General features: G+C 44.1%; 6 protein-coding genes and 1 pseudogene across 6 annotated transcripts; 3 read left to right on the forward strand and 4 right to left on the reverse strand.

The window, feature by feature from the left end:
- The first annotated feature begins 1,827 nt into the window (after positions 1-1,827).
- LOC142149815 (histone H1-like) lies at positions 1,828-2,708 on the forward strand. Its single transcript, XM_075205118.1, has one exon. The coding sequence runs from the start codon at positions 1,828-1,830 to the stop codon at positions 2,518-2,520; it is 693 nt and encodes a 230-aa protein (XP_075061219.1). The 3' UTR covers positions 2,521-2,708.
- Positions 2,709-3,181: 473 nt separating this feature from the next.
- On the reverse strand, positions 3,182-4,899 carry LOC142149816 (histone H2B 1.1-like; annotated as a pseudogene).
- A 12-nt stretch (positions 4,900-4,911) lies between these two features.
- Positions 4,912-5,322, reverse strand: LOC142150662 (histone H3). The gene has a single exon (XM_075205857.1). It carries the CDS (start codon positions 5,320-5,322, stop codon positions 4,912-4,914), a length of 411 nt encoding a protein of 136 aa, XP_075061958.1.
- Positions 5,323-16,416: 11,094 nt separating this feature from the next.
- LOC142150663 (histone H3) lies at positions 16,417-16,827 on the forward strand. Its single transcript, XM_075205858.1, has one exon. It carries the CDS (start codon positions 16,417-16,419, stop codon positions 16,825-16,827), a length of 411 nt encoding a protein of 136 aa, XP_075061959.1.
- Positions 16,828-17,460: 633 nt separating this feature from the next.
- On the reverse strand, positions 17,461-17,853 carry LOC142149817 (histone H2A type 2-B). Its single transcript, XM_075205119.1, has one exon. The coding sequence runs from the start codon at positions 17,851-17,853 to the stop codon at positions 17,461-17,463; it is 393 nt and encodes a 130-aa protein (XP_075061220.1).
- A 291-nt stretch (positions 17,854-18,144) lies between these two features.
- Positions 18,145-19,056, forward strand: LOC142149818 (histone H2B 1.1-like). The gene has a single exon (XM_075205121.1). It carries the CDS (start codon positions 18,164-18,166, stop codon positions 18,542-18,544), a length of 381 nt encoding a protein of 126 aa, XP_075061222.1. The 5' UTR covers positions 18,145-18,163; the 3' UTR covers positions 18,545-19,056.
- Positions 19,057-19,814: 758 nt separating this feature from the next.
- LOC142149819 (histone H1-like) lies at positions 19,815-20,564 on the reverse strand. Its single transcript, XM_075205122.1, has one exon. It carries the CDS (start codon positions 20,556-20,558, stop codon positions 19,815-19,817), a length of 744 nt encoding a protein of 247 aa, XP_075061223.1. The 5' UTR covers positions 20,559-20,564.
- Between the last annotated feature and the right edge of the window lie 1,078 nt (positions 20,565-21,642).

Here is a 21,642-nt window from a genome sequence, read left to right on the forward strand (position 1 = left end):
TGGATGATTCATGCTGACGGATCACCTTTGTCGAAATATCAGTTCACGGCCATATTTAAGAGTGCACTGAAGCACGTGGGCCTAGACCCGTTATTATTTGGCACTCACTCCTTCAGGATTGGGGCGGCTACTGTTGCTGCTGAGAGTGGTTCTTCCGTTAGCGCCATTAAAGCTTTAGGGCGCTGGAATTCAGACGCGTACAAAAGGTATATTAGACCAAATAGGTGATGGATACGCAATAATATACTCCCCGTCCAGTGTTAACCTTGGGCTTTGCTGCTCGCTGTTGCTTTTATACGGGGGCATGAAGGTATTTTGCCATTTTTTCCTCCGAAATAGGAATGATGGGGTTCACCTGTCAGAGGAAGGCAATTGGATTTTTATAGAACAGCTTTTTTGGAGAGTAGGTCAGTTAGTGAGGTCTATGGGTGGCGGGCTGGGGGTCCGTTAAAGGACTCCAGCGTGGCAGGAGAGCTTTTTCAATCAGCGACTAATTCATACGGTGCTACCACTGATTGGCCGCACGTCACCGCTCCTTTCGAAGCACCCTGGCTCTTGGTACCTCTGTGCGAGGACCCCTTGACCAGCACTGTGCGCGTACGTCTTGGGGAGCCCAGAAGGGAGTGGTCACTATAACGCCAGATTTAGCAGCGGCCGATCGTAAAGGACTGTGGTGCCTGGGACCAGTGGTTAGTGCCTGTGGGCCATACACTGTTCGGTTTTCGATATTAATTGTTAGCAGATTCAATCGCTCTCGCCGCCACCCTTTATAGGTAAATAAATAAATAAAAATATTATTTTATTTTCCACTACAAAGTTGTTGTGTCTTTATTATAGTTAAGTTTATAGTGCTAAGATTAACAATATTAATGTATGGTGTTAAGCTGAGGGAATCAGAAGTCTACAGTTTATAAGCAATCCGTCACTGTACCCGTGTAATGTGCTACAAACCAAGACTAAATACAATAGTAAGTGACCATGCTGCTTTAGAACTGAAGATATAGCACTGTGATACTGCAACCCCTTTGTACTCCATACGGTAAGATTTATGGTACTTTAATATCTGCTTTATTGACGAGAGAGGGTTTCCCAGGAGGGACAACATTTATTGACCCTACTCTACAAGTGTTGGCAAGAGAGGATACCAAGATGCCTTTGTTTTTCAATGTGCCCAGCAGCCTGCTCTTGCCACACCAGCGTCTCTTCACAATAAAGATGGCAATTTATTTTCAAGACAAGAATATCATAAAGTTGTTTGGATTGGGAGCAGAGACAACCTGCCTGTGCTAACCACCCGGGTGTACAAGAGTCTTGATCATCTTTATGTCGTTCAATATGTACCCTGCTCTGTACAGAGTGTGACAAAGAGCATCTTCTTTATGTCAAGTGCCAGGTGGAGAGAGAAGAGCCCGGATGGGCCATTTTAGCCTTGTAGAAACGGGGAGATGTGTCACATGCCGGGCAGATCCGACGGGGTATGGAGCAGCTGCCAGCGGGGATTCCTGGCTTCCTTAGCAGCACCTAGTCCAGCAATGACCATAAAGGGTTAGGAGAGGCCTTGGAGGATGGTTGTGGTGCAGAGAACCAGCTCGCTCGTCTTCTCATTTCGTATAAAAGTCTCTTTTCCTCGGTCACAGAAACACAACGTACGAGGAAAGCTCCCCTTACACTCAGACAGGGAAGGGTTTACGTGTCTGCGTATCCACCAATAGAAACACAGGGCAGACTGTGAACACCAGCCAATCACAGCGCAGCCGGCAGTGTATATAAGAGACTTCTGCCGCCCTCTATGGATAGTACTTTTCTATTTGTGTACTTGTAGTGAAGATGGCAGAAACCGCGCCAGTCGCCGCTGAGTCTGTTCCTCTATCAGAGGGCGCCGGCAAAAAGAAGAGACAGCCGAAGAAAGCCGCAGGAGGAGCCAAGAAGAGCCCCAAACCCTCTGGTCCTAAAGTGTCAGAGCTGATCCTGAAAGCCGTGTCCGCCTCCAAAGAGCGCAGCGGGGTTTCTCTTGCCGCTTTGAAGAAGGCTCTGGCTGCCGGAGGTTACGATGTGGAGAAGAATAACACCCGCGTCAAACTGGCTGTGAAAGGTTTGGTGACCAAGGAAACCCTCATCCAGGTGAAAGGCAGCGGCGCTTCCGGGTCCTTCAAACTGAATAAGAAGCAGCTGGAGAGCAAAGGGAAGGCGGCCAAGAAGTCTGTGCAGCCCAAGAAGCCGGCGGCAAAGAAAGTGGCCAAATCCCCTAAGAAGCCCAAGAAAGCTCCGAGTGCGGCCAAGAGCCCGAAGAAGGTGAAGAAGCCAACGGCGTCTGCCGCAAAAAGCCCAAAGAAGGCTGCCAAGAGCCCGGCTAAGAAGGCGGCTAAGCCCAAAGCTGCCAAGAAAGCAGCTAAGCCCAAAGCTACCAAGAGCCCGGCTAAGAAAGCGACTAAACCTAAAGCTGCCAAGAGCCCGGCTAAAAAGGCGACTAAGCCCAAAGCTACCAAGAGTCCGGCTAAGAAAGCTGCGGCAAAGAAGTGATGGAAGAGTCGCAGCCTGATCTTTCTTAACTCCCCCCAAAGGCTCTTTTCAGAGCCACCCACCCTCTCACGACAGAGCTGTATGCACACGATATGATCTATAAGGAGGAAACACGGGAGTGTGGGGTATGTATTAGGTAACCATATACGGTCTCCAGGCCTTACACTCAACCACATTTGCTGTCATAACCTTGGGTATTGCTGTGAAGAGGCAAATGTGACTTCATAGCAATATTACAGTAAGTCTGCAAACTCATGCGCTGGTTATTACATCTAGACAAATGTATGTTTACTACATAGAAAAATCACCGTTTCCCCTGCAACACCTCCTGATTATCATTGTATATTGCAAACGCTGGTTGTTGCACTGCAGTGTATAACATGATTGTTCTGATTGCAGATAGGTTCTTCAAGGGTCACTGACATTCTCGGCAGTCTTAACCTTTTTGGAACTTTCAGATACGCAGGGTTCTCGCGACGCCAGCAGTCTTTCAATAGATTCTGTCCGGTATACCCACTGTCATAATGGAGAATATGCAAACTTTAACCCCTTGCATTACACCTGCCGGTAACCATCCTTCCTTGCACATTGTGATCAACTTTGGCACAAAGGATAAATAGCATTGCCGACAATACTTATGTCTCTTGGGGAATACGGTTTATTCACTCTTTTACTCATAGAAATGTAGCAAAAATATAATGCACAATAAATATTCACTTTGATACTCTATTTGTTACAGTTGAATGTATCAGTAAATTCCTTAACCACAAGTGGAGAATTAAACAGATATCGGGACAACTAGAGGAGAGTTTCCCTCAGTGACCACATGAGGTGGCTCTTGAGTCAGATTAGTGTGGTTGCCAACTTCCAGTTTCTGATGTTTTCTAAGAAAGAGCCAAGAATTCAAAGCGCGTTTATAAATTAAAAATGAACACAAGAAATACAAATTCTATGAAATGTTGTATAATAAATGTTAATGGACAAGGGTTATTACCACATTTATATTTACGTTTCTTTAAGTGCACCATATAGATCAACGTGTACACCTTAAGTATTCGTATCATTAAAAGTCCGAATAAACCATTCAGGAAATTGTTAAATGAAGTCCGGATGAAAAGCCAGATAATAGTCTGAAATCATTTGCTAGCAGCCTATTACAGTTACAGCACAAAACACAATAATTACAGCCCGATTGTAGAGAAAGTGGGTGGCTCTTAGAAGAGCCTTTGTGTTCATTTCGGGCGGAGAAGGGATAACTTGGCGCTGGTGTACTTGGTGACGGCCTTGGTGCCCTCGGACACGGCATGCTTGGCCAGCTCTCCCGGCAGCAGCAGGCGTACGGCGGTCTGGATCTCCCGGGAGGTGACGGTAGAGCGCTTGTTATAATGAGCCAGGCGGGAAGATTCCCCAGCGATGCGCTCAAAGATGTCATTAATAAAGGATGATGCCCATAGCCTTAGAGGAGATGCCGGTATCGGGGTGCACCTGCTTCAGTTCCTTGTACACGAAGATGGCGTAACTCCCCTTCCTGGTCTTCCTACGCTTCTTCCCATCTTTTTTCTGGGTCTTGGTCACCACTTTCTTGAAGGCTTTCTTAGACGCAGGCGCTGATTCTACAGGATCAGACATGATCGATTCACTCCTTCTACACACTACAGAATAAACAGTTTTAAACAGCTCCCAGATCTGCCATATTTATAGGCAAATGAATGCAAATGAGGAATCAAGCAATATTGGACAGACGTATCATGTGACGATCAGTACGTCCATAATTCCACCTTTCACTCTCTGATTGGTCTGTGCATGAACCTGAGCGGCATTGGTTATCTTGAAATGGACCAATCACGGAGGAAGAGCAAGTGATTTGATCTGCATGTTACCCTACAGAACCGACGTCCCTACAACACAAAGGCTCTTCTCAGAGCCACCCACTTTTTCCTGTAATAGCTGATTACAGCGCGGTTGTTTCCATTGCAGTTTATTTGTGTAATTTTACAGGACATTATTTTACGTCTATACCGAGACCATGTATCAATCTAGATTTGTGAGCTTCCCGACAGAAAGGAGCTGTGCCGCGGGGAAGTTAATGTTTGGCTCGTGTCATTTTTATGCAATGTAAGAACTTAATGTTATAGAAAAAACCTGTAGCTAGAGTGGGTGCACGTGTTGTGTTCTTACCATAGACAAACTGTAAAGAACGGATGATCGGAGCACAGTATTCGAGTCGTGTTTTGTTTTTAAGCGATGACATTTAGATACCACATAAACCGGTAAACAGCGGGTGTAATAGCCTCTTATAAAGTAACATACAGATCATGCCAGAGCTCGTTTAGAAGGATTTGGTGGCTCTGAAAAGAGCCTTTGTGTTATGTATATAGATGTACTATTATCTTATGCCCTCTCCCCGCGGATTCTGCGGGCCAGCTGGATGTCTTTGGGCATGATGGTCACCCTCTTGGCGTGGATGGCGCAGAGGTTGGTGTCCTCGAAGAGCCCCACCAGGTAAGCTTCGCTGGCCTCTTGCAGGGCCATGACTGCCGAGCTCTGGAAGCGCAGGTCGGTCTTGAAGTCCTGGGCAATCTCCCGCACCAGACGCTGGAAGGGCAGCTTGCGGATCAGCAGCTCAGTGGATTTCTGGTAGCGGCGGATCTCTCGGAGAGCAACAGTTCCTGGACGGTAACGATGCGGCTTCTTCACGCCGCCGGTAGCTGGGGCGCTCTTCCGGGCGGCTTTAGTTGCCAGCTGCTTGCGGGGAGCTTTCCCTCCAGTAGATTTGCGGGCGGTCTGCTTGGTCCTGGCCATTGTTCTACTACACGTATGTACTAGTAACTGAAGAAACAGCCGTTAAAACACATCTATATATGCTCAGTCCTGCGCTATGATTGGATAGCTAAAGAATGATCCTGATTGGTTTGCGATTTTTTGTAGCAAGTTTTCAAAAGCCCGCCAAGAATTTGTGTTTATTTTTTCATTAATTATTCAATAACGTCTTTCATGTGAAAGAATATGAATTATCTTAACTAATTTATGAATTAGTATACCATCTTCTGTGCAAACAATTTAATGCCTTTAAATTTAGACAACTAAAAAGAACATATTTACTGCTTTACAATCTTTAAATTAGCTATAATGTTATATTACTAGTCCAAATCAGAGGACAAGATACTTACCCGACCAATTTTTCCCATATATTAGTCCCTTCCAGAACCACAATTCCATCCTTCATTTCATTTATAAAGCAAGTACATTTTACATATATAACACATTACAACACAGGAACATACTTAGGGGCACATTTATCATTAATCGGCAAAAGTGAGAAATAGTTATCAATCCTTATCGCAAGGATAAGGATTGAACTATTTCTCAAATTTATTAAAAAGGGAACACAGAAACAGCAGTTCCGAAAAACTGCTGTTTCTGTGATAGAAAAAATCACACTTACCCCCCTCTTCGGATGCGCTGTTTTGGGATCTCGTTTTCGTTCCTCTTCTTCCTTCAACTGCGCATGTGCAGTGCACATACGTACAAAGTCCCCACTCTGTCTCTGCAACTATCGTTGCAGAGAGAGCGCGCTGAGTGACAGGGAGGGATCATGTGATCCCTCCACACATGCGCTGTCCAGCTCTGCTCTTCGGAGCAGAGCTGACAGCAGTGGATTTCTTCAATTCGGATGATGTACGCCAGTACATTATCAAGACAAGTTCCCGAAATTTTTCTTTTTTCGGGACTTGTTAGATTGCGGCCAGGAGCAGTCACCATTCTGTTGAATGGTGACTGCTCGCATAAACGTTCAGGAGTGCAAAGCAGCAGATATCCATGATATCTGCTGCAATGCACCTTTAATAAATTTGCGGAGGGCACATCGGGACTTTAATTCCACGGTAAGTGCACAATAGTGCACTACCGTGATTTGTTAAATATGCCCCTTAATGTCTTTAGTTAAATGTATAAAATTAAGTATTTGTATCCTCTTTTTTTGTTGTTAAACTTTCAGCATATATACGTAATTAATCCTTCACAAAACAAGTACATGAAGTTGCACAGGACCAACTCTTTTGCCCCATCCCTGATGCAGTATAGTTTGGTCTGACACACCGCTCACTCACTACTTATCCACCCAGCAAAGAACCGAATGTATGTACAAATTACACACAAACCTCCACATTTGGCTTCTTTCTTGTTTAATTATCTTAATGACTTGTTAAAAGTCTGAAAAGAAGGTTTAGCATGTCTCTAATAGAAAGTAAAACGTGATCTGGTCTTAAATTGTAATGATGGAGAACCAGTGCCCAACGGGATATGGGTAGGAATCTAAGTTTTAGGAAGAACATCAGTTTCAACCAATCTTATGATTTTTATTCCATAGCAACTGATGTTTTTTTTGTGTGCTTTTTACTGATTATTATTAAAAGGTTTAAACTGCAAACAAGGGAACTTTTTTTCTGTAATCACTTCTCAGAAGCTGCAAATAATCACGTATAGAGGATCTGATGAAAAAAAACTAAGTTTTACGTATTCTATACCCCAAGCAAATGTTCACAAAGCAGATTATTTTGCAATGTAGGATAAGACATTGATGTAAATAGAGCGTACACGTTAGTGATCACATTTCATTAAATGCAAACCAGCCTTGTTACTCGTCTCTGGTGTCCTAACCTTAATTCTCTGAGTAGCGACTTTGCCTCTGTAACACTGTCAGATATGCTACGGACTGGGGACTTGTCTTCCACCAGTAACCAGCAGCTACAAAACAAATCAAGATTCCAACGTCTACAAAACGTGTGCTTGACTAGGACGTGGATGGGGGAATAATACAAGAGTAACTGAATTCCACCGGTTAAGGCTAAGGGATGTGTTATGGGGATCTATGGTTGGGCGGTTTAGTCTGCGTGGAATTCTGCATTAGGAAATTAACAGCATAATGTCACACACTACAAGCTAAATTAGGCACATTACATTGTTGATTTCCAAAAAGTCATTTAAAAATTTAATATTTCCAGTTCAATTCCTTTTCTTAGTTTTTCGGTAAAATTTTATATGTCAGCGATAGATACACAGCTTTCTGTAATATCCAGATTTACAAGTAGAGAAAGTCACCAGTCCAGATTCTGACAGTTCCTCCACTTCCTCCTTTTTGTGGATTTTCCAGGACAGCGGCACATGGCACCGGAGAACCATTGTTGATGCAGAGAGCAGATACTACTGAGGGAGAGATCCACTATGGACATTTCCCTTATAGCAGATTTTCAGCAGCAAATCCTGTAGCGTGGCCTGTACTAAGAACCTGGCATCAGTTTTCCAGCCTCCCGTGCATATACTGTTACAGGATACAATTACTGGATCAATCATATTGTTAGTCCATAAACACTACAGTTCTTTCTTCTGTTGAGAGCAACAATGTGTTAATATATTCAAATCGGTCAGGCTCTTTGTTTTATTACATCCACATCATCTGGCGTAAGCTGCACTGGCTCACTGGTAAACTAAGTGTCAAAGTTCTCCAACCCATAATCATCTGTGATCTGAAGCTTGAAGGGAGGAACAACCTACTTTTTCTCCAGCATATTTCCATACTCTTCTCCTCTGAGGATTTCAGGAGAAATGTAAGTTGGTGATCACAGAAAGTGCTAGTTGTGTCTCCTGGCCCTAGGCCCTCCTTACACAAGCCGTAATCAGTTAGCTTGATGTGATCCAATAATTTGTATTTAGTACTTTGTTTTAAATCTAATAAGCGAGATGGCAGGATCACAAATTAAATTAGTTACAATAAGCAACATTTTTATGTTTCAGTCATAATTACATTAGAATTGAATCAAGAAGAATTTTCTAAGAAATAAGAAGTAGATACACATACTTACCATATGGTGGTGATATCGCATCACATACTGCAATTTAGTACTAAGCTCCAAACATTCTACAAAGAGAGTTTCTGAAACAAAGTCTTCACATACACAGGAAATATACACTTCCCGTGACTTGGTATCTCCATACATATTTTCATATAGCATCCCTTATTGATAATGATATAATCATTTGTTTTAAATGATCAATCTCATTTGACGGTCTCAAATAGGTTGTCTCTGTTTATTTAATGTACTGTAAGAGGATAATAAAATATGATGTCCGGAGAGCAGGGTGCCAGGCACCTTGAAAAGTAAAGGTACAGCCCACTTGTCATCCTCTCTCTTCAGTAGTTATATATTTTATTCAGTGACATAGTTTCAAATGTGTTTTAAGCGTCGCAATTTACAGTACTTAAAAGTTTTCCTGTGTGTTCTTTATGTAAAAGTAGGAAGACATTGGACTCAGTCCCAACCTCTCTGACAGAGGAGCAGAACATGTTGTTCTGCAGTCAGGTCATTGCTCCAAGTGACTTTGTGGATATTGCCCCTATAGGGTGAGTTGTTTAGTTGGCTTAGGTGCTTTCAACCCCCTGACACTGTTTGTTAAAGAGTGTGTATTTACTGAAAGCATTTTATTTAGAATAAAAACCTATTTGTTTTTTCATCCAACTGTTTTTGCTAAGTAATTCATGAGGGAAGAGCAGGGTGCTGGACATTGAAAATAAAGGTTAAACTTGCTTGGCATCGCCTCTGATCCAGTACAAGGCACTCATCGCATGTAATGTTTTGACAGTTCTTAAATATTGCCAGGTGGGTCCTCTATGCACCACTAGGCAGTCCATTACTTCCTCTGAAGGAGCTACTATAACACATGGATACCCAGCCGACAGGAAACAGCCAGAGAGGTTACACAGATCGTTGGCTGAGACTTTTTTTTTTACTTGCTGCCCTTGGTGGTCGTCCGTGTTGTGCTAGAAAAGTGGTTAAACTGGGACATGGCTCATAGTGCCCAGGGGTGCAACATTATTTTAGTTAGTTAAGCAGATGCTTCTTGACTCATTTTTCCTTTCCAGCTATATGTTTCCCTTTCTCTATCTCACAAAGACACACACAAAGGAAATATTATCACTCCAAATCCGTCTTTAAAAGTCACAGCGACACGTTTATTAGTTAGGCATGGATCTCTAAGTTGTTTTTTTTTTACTAACTTTTATATAAAAAATAGATTGCTTTGGTTCAAATAAATGGTGACAAATAATTTGAAACAATACTTATTAGTATCTAAAATATAACCTACACATTCCTCACTAGTCTGATGTAGCTAAGAGGTACCTCTATACCTTCTAATAACTGTCTTTCAATATCTCACTAAGGGGTCTATTTATCAAGGATTTTTCTTGTGTTAAACACCCGAAAACAACAGTTTTCGGGTGTTTACCGTGAAATTGCTATGTATTATTGAAGCATCGCAGCAGATATCTCAGATACCTGCTGCTTTGCATTTCCTATCGTTTTTCTGAGCACTCCCCATAACAGTGTATGGGAAGTGCTCAGAACCGCTATGTATGCAAGTCTATTTAGAGAAACTTTTCTCTTTTTTTACATGTTAATGTACGCCATCTGAAGCTGGCGCCATCTGAAGCTGGCGTACATTAACATATCTGAAAACTTTTGCGCTGTCCAGCTCTGCTCTGAAGAGCAGAGCTAACAGCGCATGTGTGGAGGGATCATGTGATCCCTCCCTGTCAATCATCCTGCAGTTTGCCGTCCAGAATGCTAGTGCGCATGCACCAACTTTTTAGTCGGTGCATGCGCACTAACAAAAAAGGAAAAAAAAGAGAAGATCACCGCAGCCTTTAAACTTGAGAAAAGACTGCGATGATCAGGTGAGTCACTTCTCAGGGACAGCAGTCTATCGGCACTGATGTCCCTGAGAAGTTTTTTTAATACATAGCCGTTACTTTTCAGTCCTTATCAAGGAGATAAGGATTGAAAAGTATCAAGTGAAAAAAACGAAGGGTCATAAATAGACCCCTAACAACGATAACTATCACTAACAATATACACTAAACTCTATCACAGCTGCTTTAACTTAGTAAACACATAGCATACAAGTACATTTGGATGTTAAGCAGAGGTATATATGGGTATGCAGTCTCTATACAGTGGCAGTTTAAACACAGTTCACTACTTCTCTTTCACAGTTCAAACAAACATTCCGTGGAAAATAGCACAGAGCAACGTCACGGCTCCCTGTATTCCTCAATTTGAATTTAGCACGAATAATCCCAAACAGTGGAACATTGCAATGTTAATCCCCTCCAACGAACAGTTACTTTATTCCAGGCAGTTTGACAAAGCACGTGTAAGAAACTTACCTGCTCCACGCTCCTGTTCCCGTCCTGTCTGTAGTGTGGGGACTTCCGATTGTGCGGCTCTGCTGGTCATGTGACCTCCAGCAGGGAATTTGACCTTCCCCTTCCTACATAAGAATCGCTCTGACACTTGTATGGTGTAAGTTATCTAGCGTCTGACTCGCTTTGCCTTCTAGGTGCTTCTTCTCCCTGTGATTCGTGCCTGCTTCATTACTGGTTTTGACCTGTGTACCAGACCTCGGCTTATCTTGAGACTTCGCTACTGGATACTCCCTGTGTACGACTTGATACATTAAAAAACACCTTGACTACCCAAGTTAATCCTCCGGCTTGCGGTCCCCCAGTGCAAAGCTCTGCAGTAACACATTCTTCTGCGTCATAGCTCCAGATCCTTAATTCTCCAAAGTTTGATGTTGATCCTAAGTCCTGTTGGGGCTTTTTAATTCAGTGTGCTTTACAATTTTAATTGCAGCCGGGAAATTTTCCTACTGAAAAAACCATAGTCACATATATCATTTCTGTGTTATCTGGCCAAGCCTTGGCTTGGGCCTCGCCGTTCTGGGATCACAACCATCCTTTGTTACATAACTACACTATGCTTTTGGAGATGTTTATGAAAGTATTCGAAGAACCAGGCAGGTTCTCTAGTACAGCCTCCGCCATTCTTCATATACGACAGGGTACGCTTCCTCTGGGTCAATATGCCATTAAGTTTCGTACTTTGACTTCTGAGCTGCGGTTGAACAATGACACCCTGGAAGCAACTTTCTGGCAGGGTTTATCCAATTTTATAAAGGATAATCTAGCTGGTCAGGAATGTCCTGTTTATCTTGATGCCCTTATCTCCATTTGTAACCAAATTTACATTAGTTTTAGGGAGAGAAATCAAGAGAGAGAACATTCCTGTCGCTCTAACCTGTGTTTGGCTCCCAGGTTTCAAAACCCCATTGTCCCTGTTGAGGAGTCCATGCAAATAGGCTGAGCACATCTCTCAATTGAGGAGAGGGAGAGACGTTTTAATAATAATCTCTGTCTGTACTGTGGTGAGCCCGGACATTTCTTGATACAATTGTTCTAAGCACCTGGGAAACGGGAGAACCCAATCTCCTCCAGAGAGGCCGGGTTAGGTACATCAGAGATCTCTCTGTGTGACTCAAACTATTCCTTTGAAGTGCTGCTTTGTTATGCTGATCATCAGGTCTCACTGCCCGCTCTTATTGACTCCAGTGCAGCCGTACATTTGCATCTCCTTCCTCAACTCATAGCTATCACTAACATTGACGTAGTCGCATTGTGGGGGAATCAGTCAGATTTTGCACTATTCCTCTTTCTCTTCAGGTGGGTGCGCTGCACACTGAATGCATCTCCTTTCTGATTATCCCTATATCCATTAACCTGCTGGTATTAAGTCTTCCTTAACTCCAACTCAATTCAAAGGTATTGTATTGGCAAAAAGCGCAAGTGGTATCTTGCGGATCCTCCTGTCATTCCCGATGCCTTCAGAAGGTGCTGATTCCAAAGAGAGAATCCTTACCATATTTGTTTACTTCCTTGGATCTTCTGGCTCAGTACGTTAACTTCACAATTGTCTCTTGTGAACAAGAAGCCTCCAAGTTACCCCTTCATCGGGCTTGGGATTGTGCTAAAGAGTTGTTAACTGGCAAGACTCCTCCACATGATCGCGTCTATCCTCTCTTCTTACCTGAATCCCAGGCCATGTCTACCTACATTGAGGACAACCTAAAGAGAGGCTTCATATGGAAATCTACCTCCCCTGCTGGGGCATAGTTCTTTGCGTCAATAAGAAAGATGGAGGGCTTCGCCCTTGCATTGATTATAGGGGTCTCAATTCCATCACTGTTATAAACAGGTACCCACTGCTCCTGATCTTGGAACTCTTTGACAGGATAAAAGGAGCTTCCATCTTCACAAAATTGGATCTAAGGGGAGCTTATAATTTGAGTCGGATTAAAAAAGGCAACAAATGGAAAACAGACTTTAACAACCTTGATGGCCACTTTGCGTATACGGTGATGCCTTTCAAGCTGTGTAATTCACTCACTGTTTTCCAAATTTTTATGAATAAGGTCTTTCAAGATATGCTCTATCAGTTCGTGGATATATATCTGGATGATATTCTCATCTACTCTTCTGATTTAAGATCTCATCGTGAACATGTGGCTGCCGTTCTCACTCAGCTTCGACAATATCACTTTTTTTTGTAAATTAGAAAAATGTGTTTTGGAGAGAGAACAGCTTCATTTTCTTCGGTATGTGATCTCTGGTTCCGGATCTCAAGTGGACCCCGAGAAACTCAAGGCTATCTTGGAATAGCCCCAGCCTGTCTGTCTCAAAACAACTCAGCGTTTTATAGGGTTCGCTAATTATTATCGTCACTTTATTTGGGGATTTTCTTCTCTTGTTGCGCCCATTACAGCCTTGACTTAAAAATCAGCTGATTCTAAAACTGGCCTAACGAGGCAGTAATGGCCTTTGCTTTACTAAAATAAGCCTTTAATTATGCAACAGTTTTGCAACAGCCCGACACTACTTTCCCCTTCCTTCTGGAAGTAGATGCATCCTCCATTGGATTTGGGACTATCTTGTCTCAAAGTTCCTCTAATGGGAAAATTTACCCTTGTGGAGTCTTCTTCCAAAAATGATCGTCTGCTGAAAAGAACTATGCTATTAGAAACCGGGAATTACTTGCCATAAAACTAGCACTAGAGGAGTGGAGACAACTGCTGGAAGGCACATCTTTTTCTGTTACTATTTATACTAGAGATGGGCGGGCTCGGGTCCCCGAGAACCAAAAACGCCCGAACTTCCGGAATCCGAGTACCGAGCCGAGTCGACTCGGTACTCCGGCGCCTATTCGGATTCCAAAACGAGGCAAAACGTCATTGTGACGCCGTCGGATCTCGCGAGTTTTAGAATGAATAAATAGCCGCCTCCACGGCGATCTAGCGCCATTTGAGAGAGGGACAGGGGAGTGTTAGGTCAGAGGAATAGAGCAGGAAGAGAGAAGTATAGAGAGTATAGAGGAGGCATTGTTCCTGATTTACACTACAAAGGGTTTGGGGTGTTATATTTCCCCCTTCTAAAAAAACGATTTGCTGACTGCTGAAATTCTAATATAGCAGCACTATATATTTCTGAATTTGCACTACAAAGTGTTTGGGGGTCTTATTAAAATGGAGACACAGCAGTACACACATGAGTAGGAGCAGCAAGCTGCTTCTGCCACCAGTCCTGATGGTAGTCTTTCCTGTACATCATCTGGTAAAGCCTATGTAAAAGTACATAGTCTTTTGAAGTTAGGGAAAAAAATCACAGAAAAAAACACCTTTTACCGTGTTGAAGAGAAAAAGAGCTCTAATACAGGAAAAGTTAACTGCCCATAAAAAGAAATTGCCAACATGCCATTTTACACACGCAGTGGCAAAGAAAGAATAAGGCCTTCGCCTTTCTCTATTAGTGCGTGATTTAAAAATGTTACTGAGGCTTCTTTTTGTAAGGTCACTCGTGACCAAACAGGAACAAGTAATTCAGAGTCCAAAAGTGGTGCACAACTACTGTTACGTGTGAAAGCCGAGCTGCAAGATAACAGTAAGGCATTAGAGGAAAATGTATGTTCAGAATCAGAAATTACACCAATCCCTGAGGAGAGTCCATCCACGAGTGGTATGTGCAATCGTGACCATTCTAATAGTGTACCCATAAAGAAGGGCCCTTTCAGCATTTCTACTGATGAGTACCTGAACTGCCCGAGTGTAGCTGGCGATACACCAATTGAGGATGCCACTTTGGAATTGGAGGAGGATGAGGGGGATATTTATGTAGCTGACGAGGGTGCTAAAGAGGGTGTTGATAATGATGAGGTTGTTTGAGTAAGTCCTGCACCAGTGGAAGCAGTTCTGGCAGGTGACAAGAAGAAGGCCATTGTCATGCCTGGACATAAGACCAAAAAAAGCCACTTCTTATGTGTGGAATTATTTCTACCCAGATCCTGACAACAGTTGTCTAGCCAATTGTAGTGTATGTAAAGCCACATTCAGTCAAGGGAGGGACCTTAACCATCTTGGAACCTCATCCATGTTACGCCATTTGACGCAAGTTCATGGCAAGGTGTTGGGAAAAGCTGAAAGAAAAATAATAACAAGCAGTCCGTCATCAGCTAGGACCCTTCTCTCACCTACATCTCGACTCCTGCAATCTACACCCACAACATTGTCCTCATCAATATCCTCAGTAGTGATAGGAGTTAGCCCTGCATCCAACTTTGTAAGGCTCGATGACTCCTGCATTATAATTGATTCCTCTGAAGAATTCTTGAGCGTTAGTCCCACTGCTGCTGCTGCTGAGGGTGAATCTTCCACCCATAAGCAGCCCAATATTTTTACATTTTGCTGTGCCATAAAATATTTGTGTGCTACGAACGATCTTAGGTGTTGACCTAAATGACTGCTACAGCTGTACTAATTGCAGCAGGTTGTATATATAATTGGACCCCAACGAGTGACCACAAAGTATCTTTGACATAGTCAGAATCAGACTGACGAAACGCGTTAGTGGATATTTATTCCGAATCAGGCAGACATATGTGGAATTTTAACATCCTTTTAACCTGGACATCAATGTTTCTATCAACTTTTGAGAAATATTCTCTCTAATAAGTACATCATTATAGAGGAACTGTGAATCGAACAACTGTATTTGGCTGCAGGAATTGTAGAGGGGGAGAATCCTTCTTCAAACAGCCCACAAGCTCTGAATCAGGAGGTTGTCAGCCTTAATTGAGGAGAGCATGATAAGACTAGATTATTGTTCCTATGGAGGGATATCAGATGAACTTTGCCATTGTTTTTCAAACTTAAACACTCCTTTGGCGCATCTATATATGTTTATAGATTTTTCGGTACTGTAGGGGTTGAGAGGCTGAAAAGAAACTCAGTGAGAGAAGACTCGGTGCAGGAGTTGCTGCTGATAAACTCCTCTAGATCCTGGCAAATAGCCTGTGGGTGCTGCATATTGTGACACCCAATTCTCCAAGTGTTCCAACAAGGGCACATTATAAAGTCCCTGAGCTAATGTCATCTATTGCTCTGTGTCACAATGTATTTTCAATTGACTATAACAGGAATAATAGAGACAACCTATGTGATAGTTACATCAGAATGATCATTTAAAATAAGTAATTATGCCACTATCAAAAAGTGATGCTATACTGTAGAAGAATAAAATAGAAGGAATGGGGAGGGGGAGTATATATTGAACGTGGGCTGTTTAGATCCTAGTACTGTTTTGTAGATTGTGACGCAATATCACCACCGTGTGGTAAGTATGTGTATCTACTTGTTATTTCTTCCCGCTGAAATACTAGGAAATACTTCCCGGTTCTGTTAAATCGTAATAATCATTATTGAAACATGAAAATACCGTTTGTCCTAATTGTTATCATTTAATTCCTCATCCTGTCAGATGGCTTATATAAAAAATAACGAAAAAAAACAATAAAGATTATTGGCGGACCTTTTGAAACATGCAGCGAGCTGATTGAACCAATGAGGATGAAAGGCGACCTTAAATCATCCAATGACAGCGCAGCACTTTCTATAAATAAAGTTGGTTAAGCAGCTTTTCTTCAGTTACTAATACACACTTGTAATAGAACAATGGCCAGGACCAAGCAGACCGCCCGCAAGTCTACCGGAGGGAAAGCTCCCCGCAAGCAGCTGGCAACTAAAGCCGCCCGGAAGAGCGCCCCTGCTACCGGCGGCGTGAAGAAGCCGCATCGTTACCGTCCCGGGACGGTTGCTCTCCGAGAGATCCGCCGCTACCAGAAATCCACTGAGCTGCTGATCCGCAAGCTGCCCTTCCAGCGTCTGGTGCGGGAGATCGCCCAGGACTTCAAGACCGACCTGCGCTTCCAGAGCTCGGCAGTCATGGCCCTACAAGAGGCCAGCGAAGCTTACCTGGTGGGGCTCTTCGAGGACACCAACCTCTGCGCCATCCACGCCAAGAGGGTGACCATCATGCCCAAGGACATCCAGCTGGCCCGCAGAATCCGCGGGGAGAGGGCATAAGATAATCCGTACATCTACATACATAACACAAAGGCTCTTTTCAGAGCCACCAAATCCTTCTAAACGAGCTCTAGCATTGATCTGTGTATGTTATCAATTATTTATCTAAAGTAATAACTGTCTGGTATAAGACACGGGTCGGTATTCGATCATTTATGGGGATCCAAAGCGGCACCTCAGCCTGTATTATCAGCACAACGTGCATTTCGTCAGTTGCTGTTTGCACACACTGATTCTCCTACCTACTTAACATTATTTTTTATTTATTTTCGAGAAAACTAAGGTTGTACTCAACTAGTTTCAACCACCCGCACAAATGGCATAAACTAGTGTGTGTATGTATAGATACTGACGGCTTTTCTCAGCCACGTTATCCTACTGAACGAGCTATTAACATTAGTTGTTCCCCACAAAGATCGTCCCTGTACATAATCTCACTTATCTACCCAAAGTGGTGATAAAAGTTCGGGCCGGGTTTACTAGTGAAAAAAAACTGCTGTGAACCTACACAAAGCTGCAATGAAAGAAACAACCGCATTGTAATCAGCTCCTATAGGAAAACGTGGGTGGCTCTGAGAGGAGCCTTTGTGTTATAGGGACGTCGGTTCTTTAGTGGAAATATCCAGCGGCAAATCACTTGCTCTTGGCCGGTTTGTGGCTCTCGGTCTTCTTGGGCAGCAGCACGGCCTGGATGTTGGGCAGGACACCTCCCTGGGCGATGGTCACCCCACCGAGCAGCTTATTGAGCTCCTCATCGTTGCGCACGGCGAGCTGCAGGTGGCGGGGGATGATACGGGTCTTCTTGTTATCACGGGCGGCGTTCCCGGCCAGCTCCAGAATCTCAGCCGTCAGGTACTCGAGTACTGCGGCCATATACACCGGGGCTCCGGCTCCCACACGCTGCGCATAGTTTCCCTTCCTCAGTAGACGGTGAACGCGACCGACAGGAAACTGCAGACCGGCCCGAGATGAGCGAGTCTTGGCCTTAGCCCGGGTCTTACCGCCTTGTTTCCCTCTTCCAGACATGTTCAGCTCAGACTAATATACTAGCACTGTAATATAAGTAATTCTGCTCGTCTCCTTCCTTCATATACTTGGAAGGCACAAACAGCTTCCTCTGTGATTGGTCCGCTTTTCCCTAACCAATGCCGCTCAGGTTCATGCGCAGACCAGTCAGGAAGTGAAGGGTGGAGTTATGAATACACCGACCGTCACATGATAAATTTGTCCAATAAATCGTGATTCCTCATTTGCATGCGCTGCCTATAAATAAAGCCGATCTGAGGGCGTTTAGAAACAGTTTTTCAGCATCGTGTATAGAGAGAAAGAACTGATAATGCCTGATCCAGCGAAGTCAGCGCCTGCTGCTAAGAAAGGCTCCAAGAAAGCGGTGACCAAGACCCAGAAGAAAGATGGGAAGAAGCGTAGGAAGACCAGGAAGGAGAGTTACGCCATCTACGTGTACAAGGTACTGAAGCAGGTGCACCCCGATACCGGTATCTCCTCTAAGGCTATGGGCATCATGAACTCCTTTGTTAATGACATCTTTGAGCGCATCGCTGGGGAAGCTTCCCGCCTGGCTCATTATAACAAGCGCTCCACCATCACCTCCCGGGAGATCCAGACCGCCGTACGCCTGCTGCTGCCGGGAGAGCTGGCCAAGCATGCCGTGTCCGAGGGCACTAAGGCCGTCACCAAGTACACCAGCGCCAAGTAATATCCTCTGTCCTACATGAACACAAAGGCTCTTCTAAGAGCCACCCATCTTCTCACTAATCGGGCTGTAATTATTGTGGTTTGTGCTGTAACTATACTAGGCTGCTGACAAGTGATTTGGGACTATAATCTGGCTCTTCATCCGGACTTCATTTAACAATTCATTTCCTGAATGGTCTATTCGTACTTTTAATGATGTGGAAAATGCAGGTGTACAAGTTGATCGATATGGTGCACATAAAGAAACGTAAATAAAATGTGACAATAATCCTTGTCCATTAACATTTATTATACAACATTTCATAGAATTTGTATATTTCTTTTTTTCATGTTTATAAATTGAACACGCTTTGAATTCTTGGCTCTTTCCTACAAAACATCAGAAATTGGAAGTTGGTAACCACACTAATCTGACCGAAGAGCGACCTCATGTGGTCACTGAGGGAAACTTTGCCCTCGTTATCCCGATATGTTTAATTCTCCACTTCTAGTTAAGGAATTTACGGATACATTTAACTGTCTAACAAATAGAGTATCAAAGTGAATATTTATTGTGCATTATATTTTTGCTACATTTCTATGAGTAAAAGAGTGAATAAACCGTATTCCCCAAGAGACATAAGTATTGTCGGCAATGCTATTTATCCTTTGTGCCAAAGTTGTTCACAATGTGTGCCAGGAAAGATGGTTACCTGCGGCAGGTGTAATGCAAGGGGTTAAAGTTTGCATATTCTCCTTTATGACAGTGGGTATACCGGATAGAATCAATTAAGACTGCTGGCGTCGCGAGAACTGTGCGTACCTGAGAGTTCCAATACGGTTAAGACTGCCGAGAATGTCAGTGACCCTTGAAGAATCTATCTGCAATCAGATCGATCATGTTATAGACTGCACTGTAACCACCAGCGTTTGCAATACACAATAATGATTATCAGGAGGTGTTGCAGGAGAAACGGTGGTTTTCTGTGTAGTCAACAGACCGATCAGTCATTTGTCTAGATTTAAAATCCAGCGCATGAGTTTGCAGACTTACTGTAATATTGCTATGAAGTCACATTTGCCTCTTCACAGCAATACCCAAGGTTATGACAGCAAATGTGGTTGAGTGTAAGGATTGGAGACCGTATATGGTTACCTAATACATACCCCTCACTCCCGTGTTTCCCCCTTATAGATCATATCGTGTGCATACAGCTCTATCGTGAGAGGGTGGGTGGCTCTGAAAAGAGCCTTTGGGGGGAGTTAAGAAAGATCAGGCTGCGGCTCTTCCATCACTTCTTTGCCGCAGCTTTCTTAACCGGACTCTTGGTAGCTTTGGGCTTAGCCGCCTTTTTAGCCGGGCTCTTGGCAGCTTTAGGTTTAGCCGCTTTCTTAGCCGGGCTCTTGGCAGCTTTAGGTTTAGCCGCTTTCTTAGCCGGGCTCTTGGCAGCTTTAGGTTTAGCCGCTTTCTTAGCCGGGCTCTTGGCAGCTTTGGGCTTAGCCGCCTTCTTAGCCGGACTCTTGGCAGCCTTCTTCGGGCTTTTTGCGGCAGACGCCGTTGGCTTCTTCACCTTCTTCGGGCTCTTGGCCGCACTCGGAGCTTTCTTGGGCTTCTTAGGGGATTTGGCCACTTTCTTTGCCGCCGGCTTCTTGGGCTGCACAGACTTCTTGGCCGCCTTCTCTTTGCTCTCCAGCTGCTTCTTATTCAGCTTGAAGGAGCCGGAAGCGCCGCTGCCTTTCACCTGGATGAGGGTTTCTTTGCTCACCAAACCTTTCACAGCCAGTTTGACGCGGGTGTTATTCTTTTCCACATCGTAACCTCCGGCAGCCAGAGCCTTCTTCAAAGCGGCAAGAGAAACCCCGCTGCGCTCTTTGGAGGCGGACACGGCTTTCAGGATCAGCTCGGACACTTTAGGACCAGAGGGTTTGGGGCTCTTCTTGGCTCCTCCTGCGGCTTTCTTCGGCTGTCTCTTCTTCTTGCCGGCGCCCTCTGATAGAGGAACAGACTCAGCGGCGACTGGTGCGGTTTCTGCCATCTTCACTACAAGTACACAAATAGAAAAGAACTATCCACAGAGGGCGGCAGAAGTCTCTTATATACACTGCCGGCTGCGCTGTGATTGGCTGGTGTGCACAGTCCGCTCTGTGTTTCTATTGGCGGATACGCAGTCACGTAAACCCTTCCCTGTCTGAGTGTAAGGGGAGCTTTCCTCGTACGTTGTGTTTCTGTGACCGAGGAAAAGAGACTTTTATACGAAATGAGAAGACGAGCGAGCTGGTTCTCTGCACCACAACCGTCCTCCAAGGTCTCTCCTAACCCTTTATGGCCATTGCTGGACTAGTTGCTAATAAGGAAGCCAGGAATCCCCGCTGGAAGCTCCCCCATACCCCGTCGGATCTGCCCGGCATGTGACACATCTCCCCGTTTCTACAAGGCTAAAATGGCCCATCGGGGCTCTTCTCTCTCCACCTGGCACTTGTCATAAAGAAGATGCTCTTTGTCACAATCCGTACAGAGCAGGCTGCATATTGAACGACATAAAGAGGATCAGGACTCTTGTACACCCAGGTGGTTAGCACAGGCAGATTGTCTCTGCTCCCAATCCAAACAACTTTATGGCACTCTTGTCTAGGAACTAAATTGCCATCTTTATTGTGAAGAGACGCTGGTGTGGCAAGAGCAGGGTGCTGGGCACATTGAAAAACAAAGGCAACTTGACATCCTCTTTTGCCAACACTTGTAGTTCTATATTTTTATATGAGAGTAGGGTCAGGAAAGGTTGTCCCTCCTAGGGACCCTCTCTCATCAGTAATAAAGTACCATAGATCTTGCCATATGGAGTACAAAGGGGTTGCAGTATCACAGTGCTATATATTCAGTTCTAAAGCTGGGTACACACTACACGGTTTTCATCCAATAATCGGCTCAATCAGCCCACATACTACCGCTCGTTCAAAAGTCGGGTCAGTGTGTGCAGTGACACAATGGTCGAAAGTCTGCCCAAATGGACGATTAACGCCTCATTTGGTTAGTTGTACCGTTTTACATTTCCGTTCCAATCTCGTTTCCGTTGTGAAGTGTGTATAAACTTCCGACCGATCCACAACAGTGAGTACGAA

Source organism: Mixophyes fleayi, chromosome 4, assembly GCF_038048845.1.
Source record: "Mixophyes fleayi isolate aMixFle1 chromosome 4, aMixFle1.hap1, whole genome shotgun sequence".
Lineage (NCBI taxonomy): Eukaryota > Metazoa > Chordata > Amphibia > Anura > Limnodynastidae > Mixophyes > Mixophyes fleayi.

Excerpts from the sequence above, each read along its gene's own strand:
- LOC142149815 (XM_075205118.1), top strand. The coding sequence starts at position 1,828 with ATGGCAGAAACCGCGCCAGTCGCCGCTGAGTCTGTTCCTCTATCAGAG.
- LOC142150662 (XM_075205857.1), bottom strand. The coding sequence starts at position 5,322 with ATGGCCAGGACCAAGCAGACCGCCCGCAAATCTACTGGAGGGAAAGCT.
- LOC142150663 (XM_075205858.1), top strand. The coding sequence starts at position 16,417 with ATGGCCAGGACCAAGCAGACCGCCCGCAAGTCTACCGGAGGGAAAGCT.
- LOC142149817 (XM_075205119.1), bottom strand. The coding sequence starts at position 17,853 with ATGTCTGGAAGAGGGAAACAAGGCGGTAAGACCCGGGCTAAGGCCAAG.
- LOC142149818 (XM_075205121.1), top strand. The coding sequence starts at position 18,164 with ATGCCTGATCCAGCGAAGTCAGCGCCTGCTGCTAAGAAAGGCTCCAAG.
- LOC142149819 (XM_075205122.1), bottom strand. The coding sequence starts at position 20,558 with ATGGCAGAAACCGCACCAGTCGCCGCTGAGTCTGTTCCTCTATCAGAG.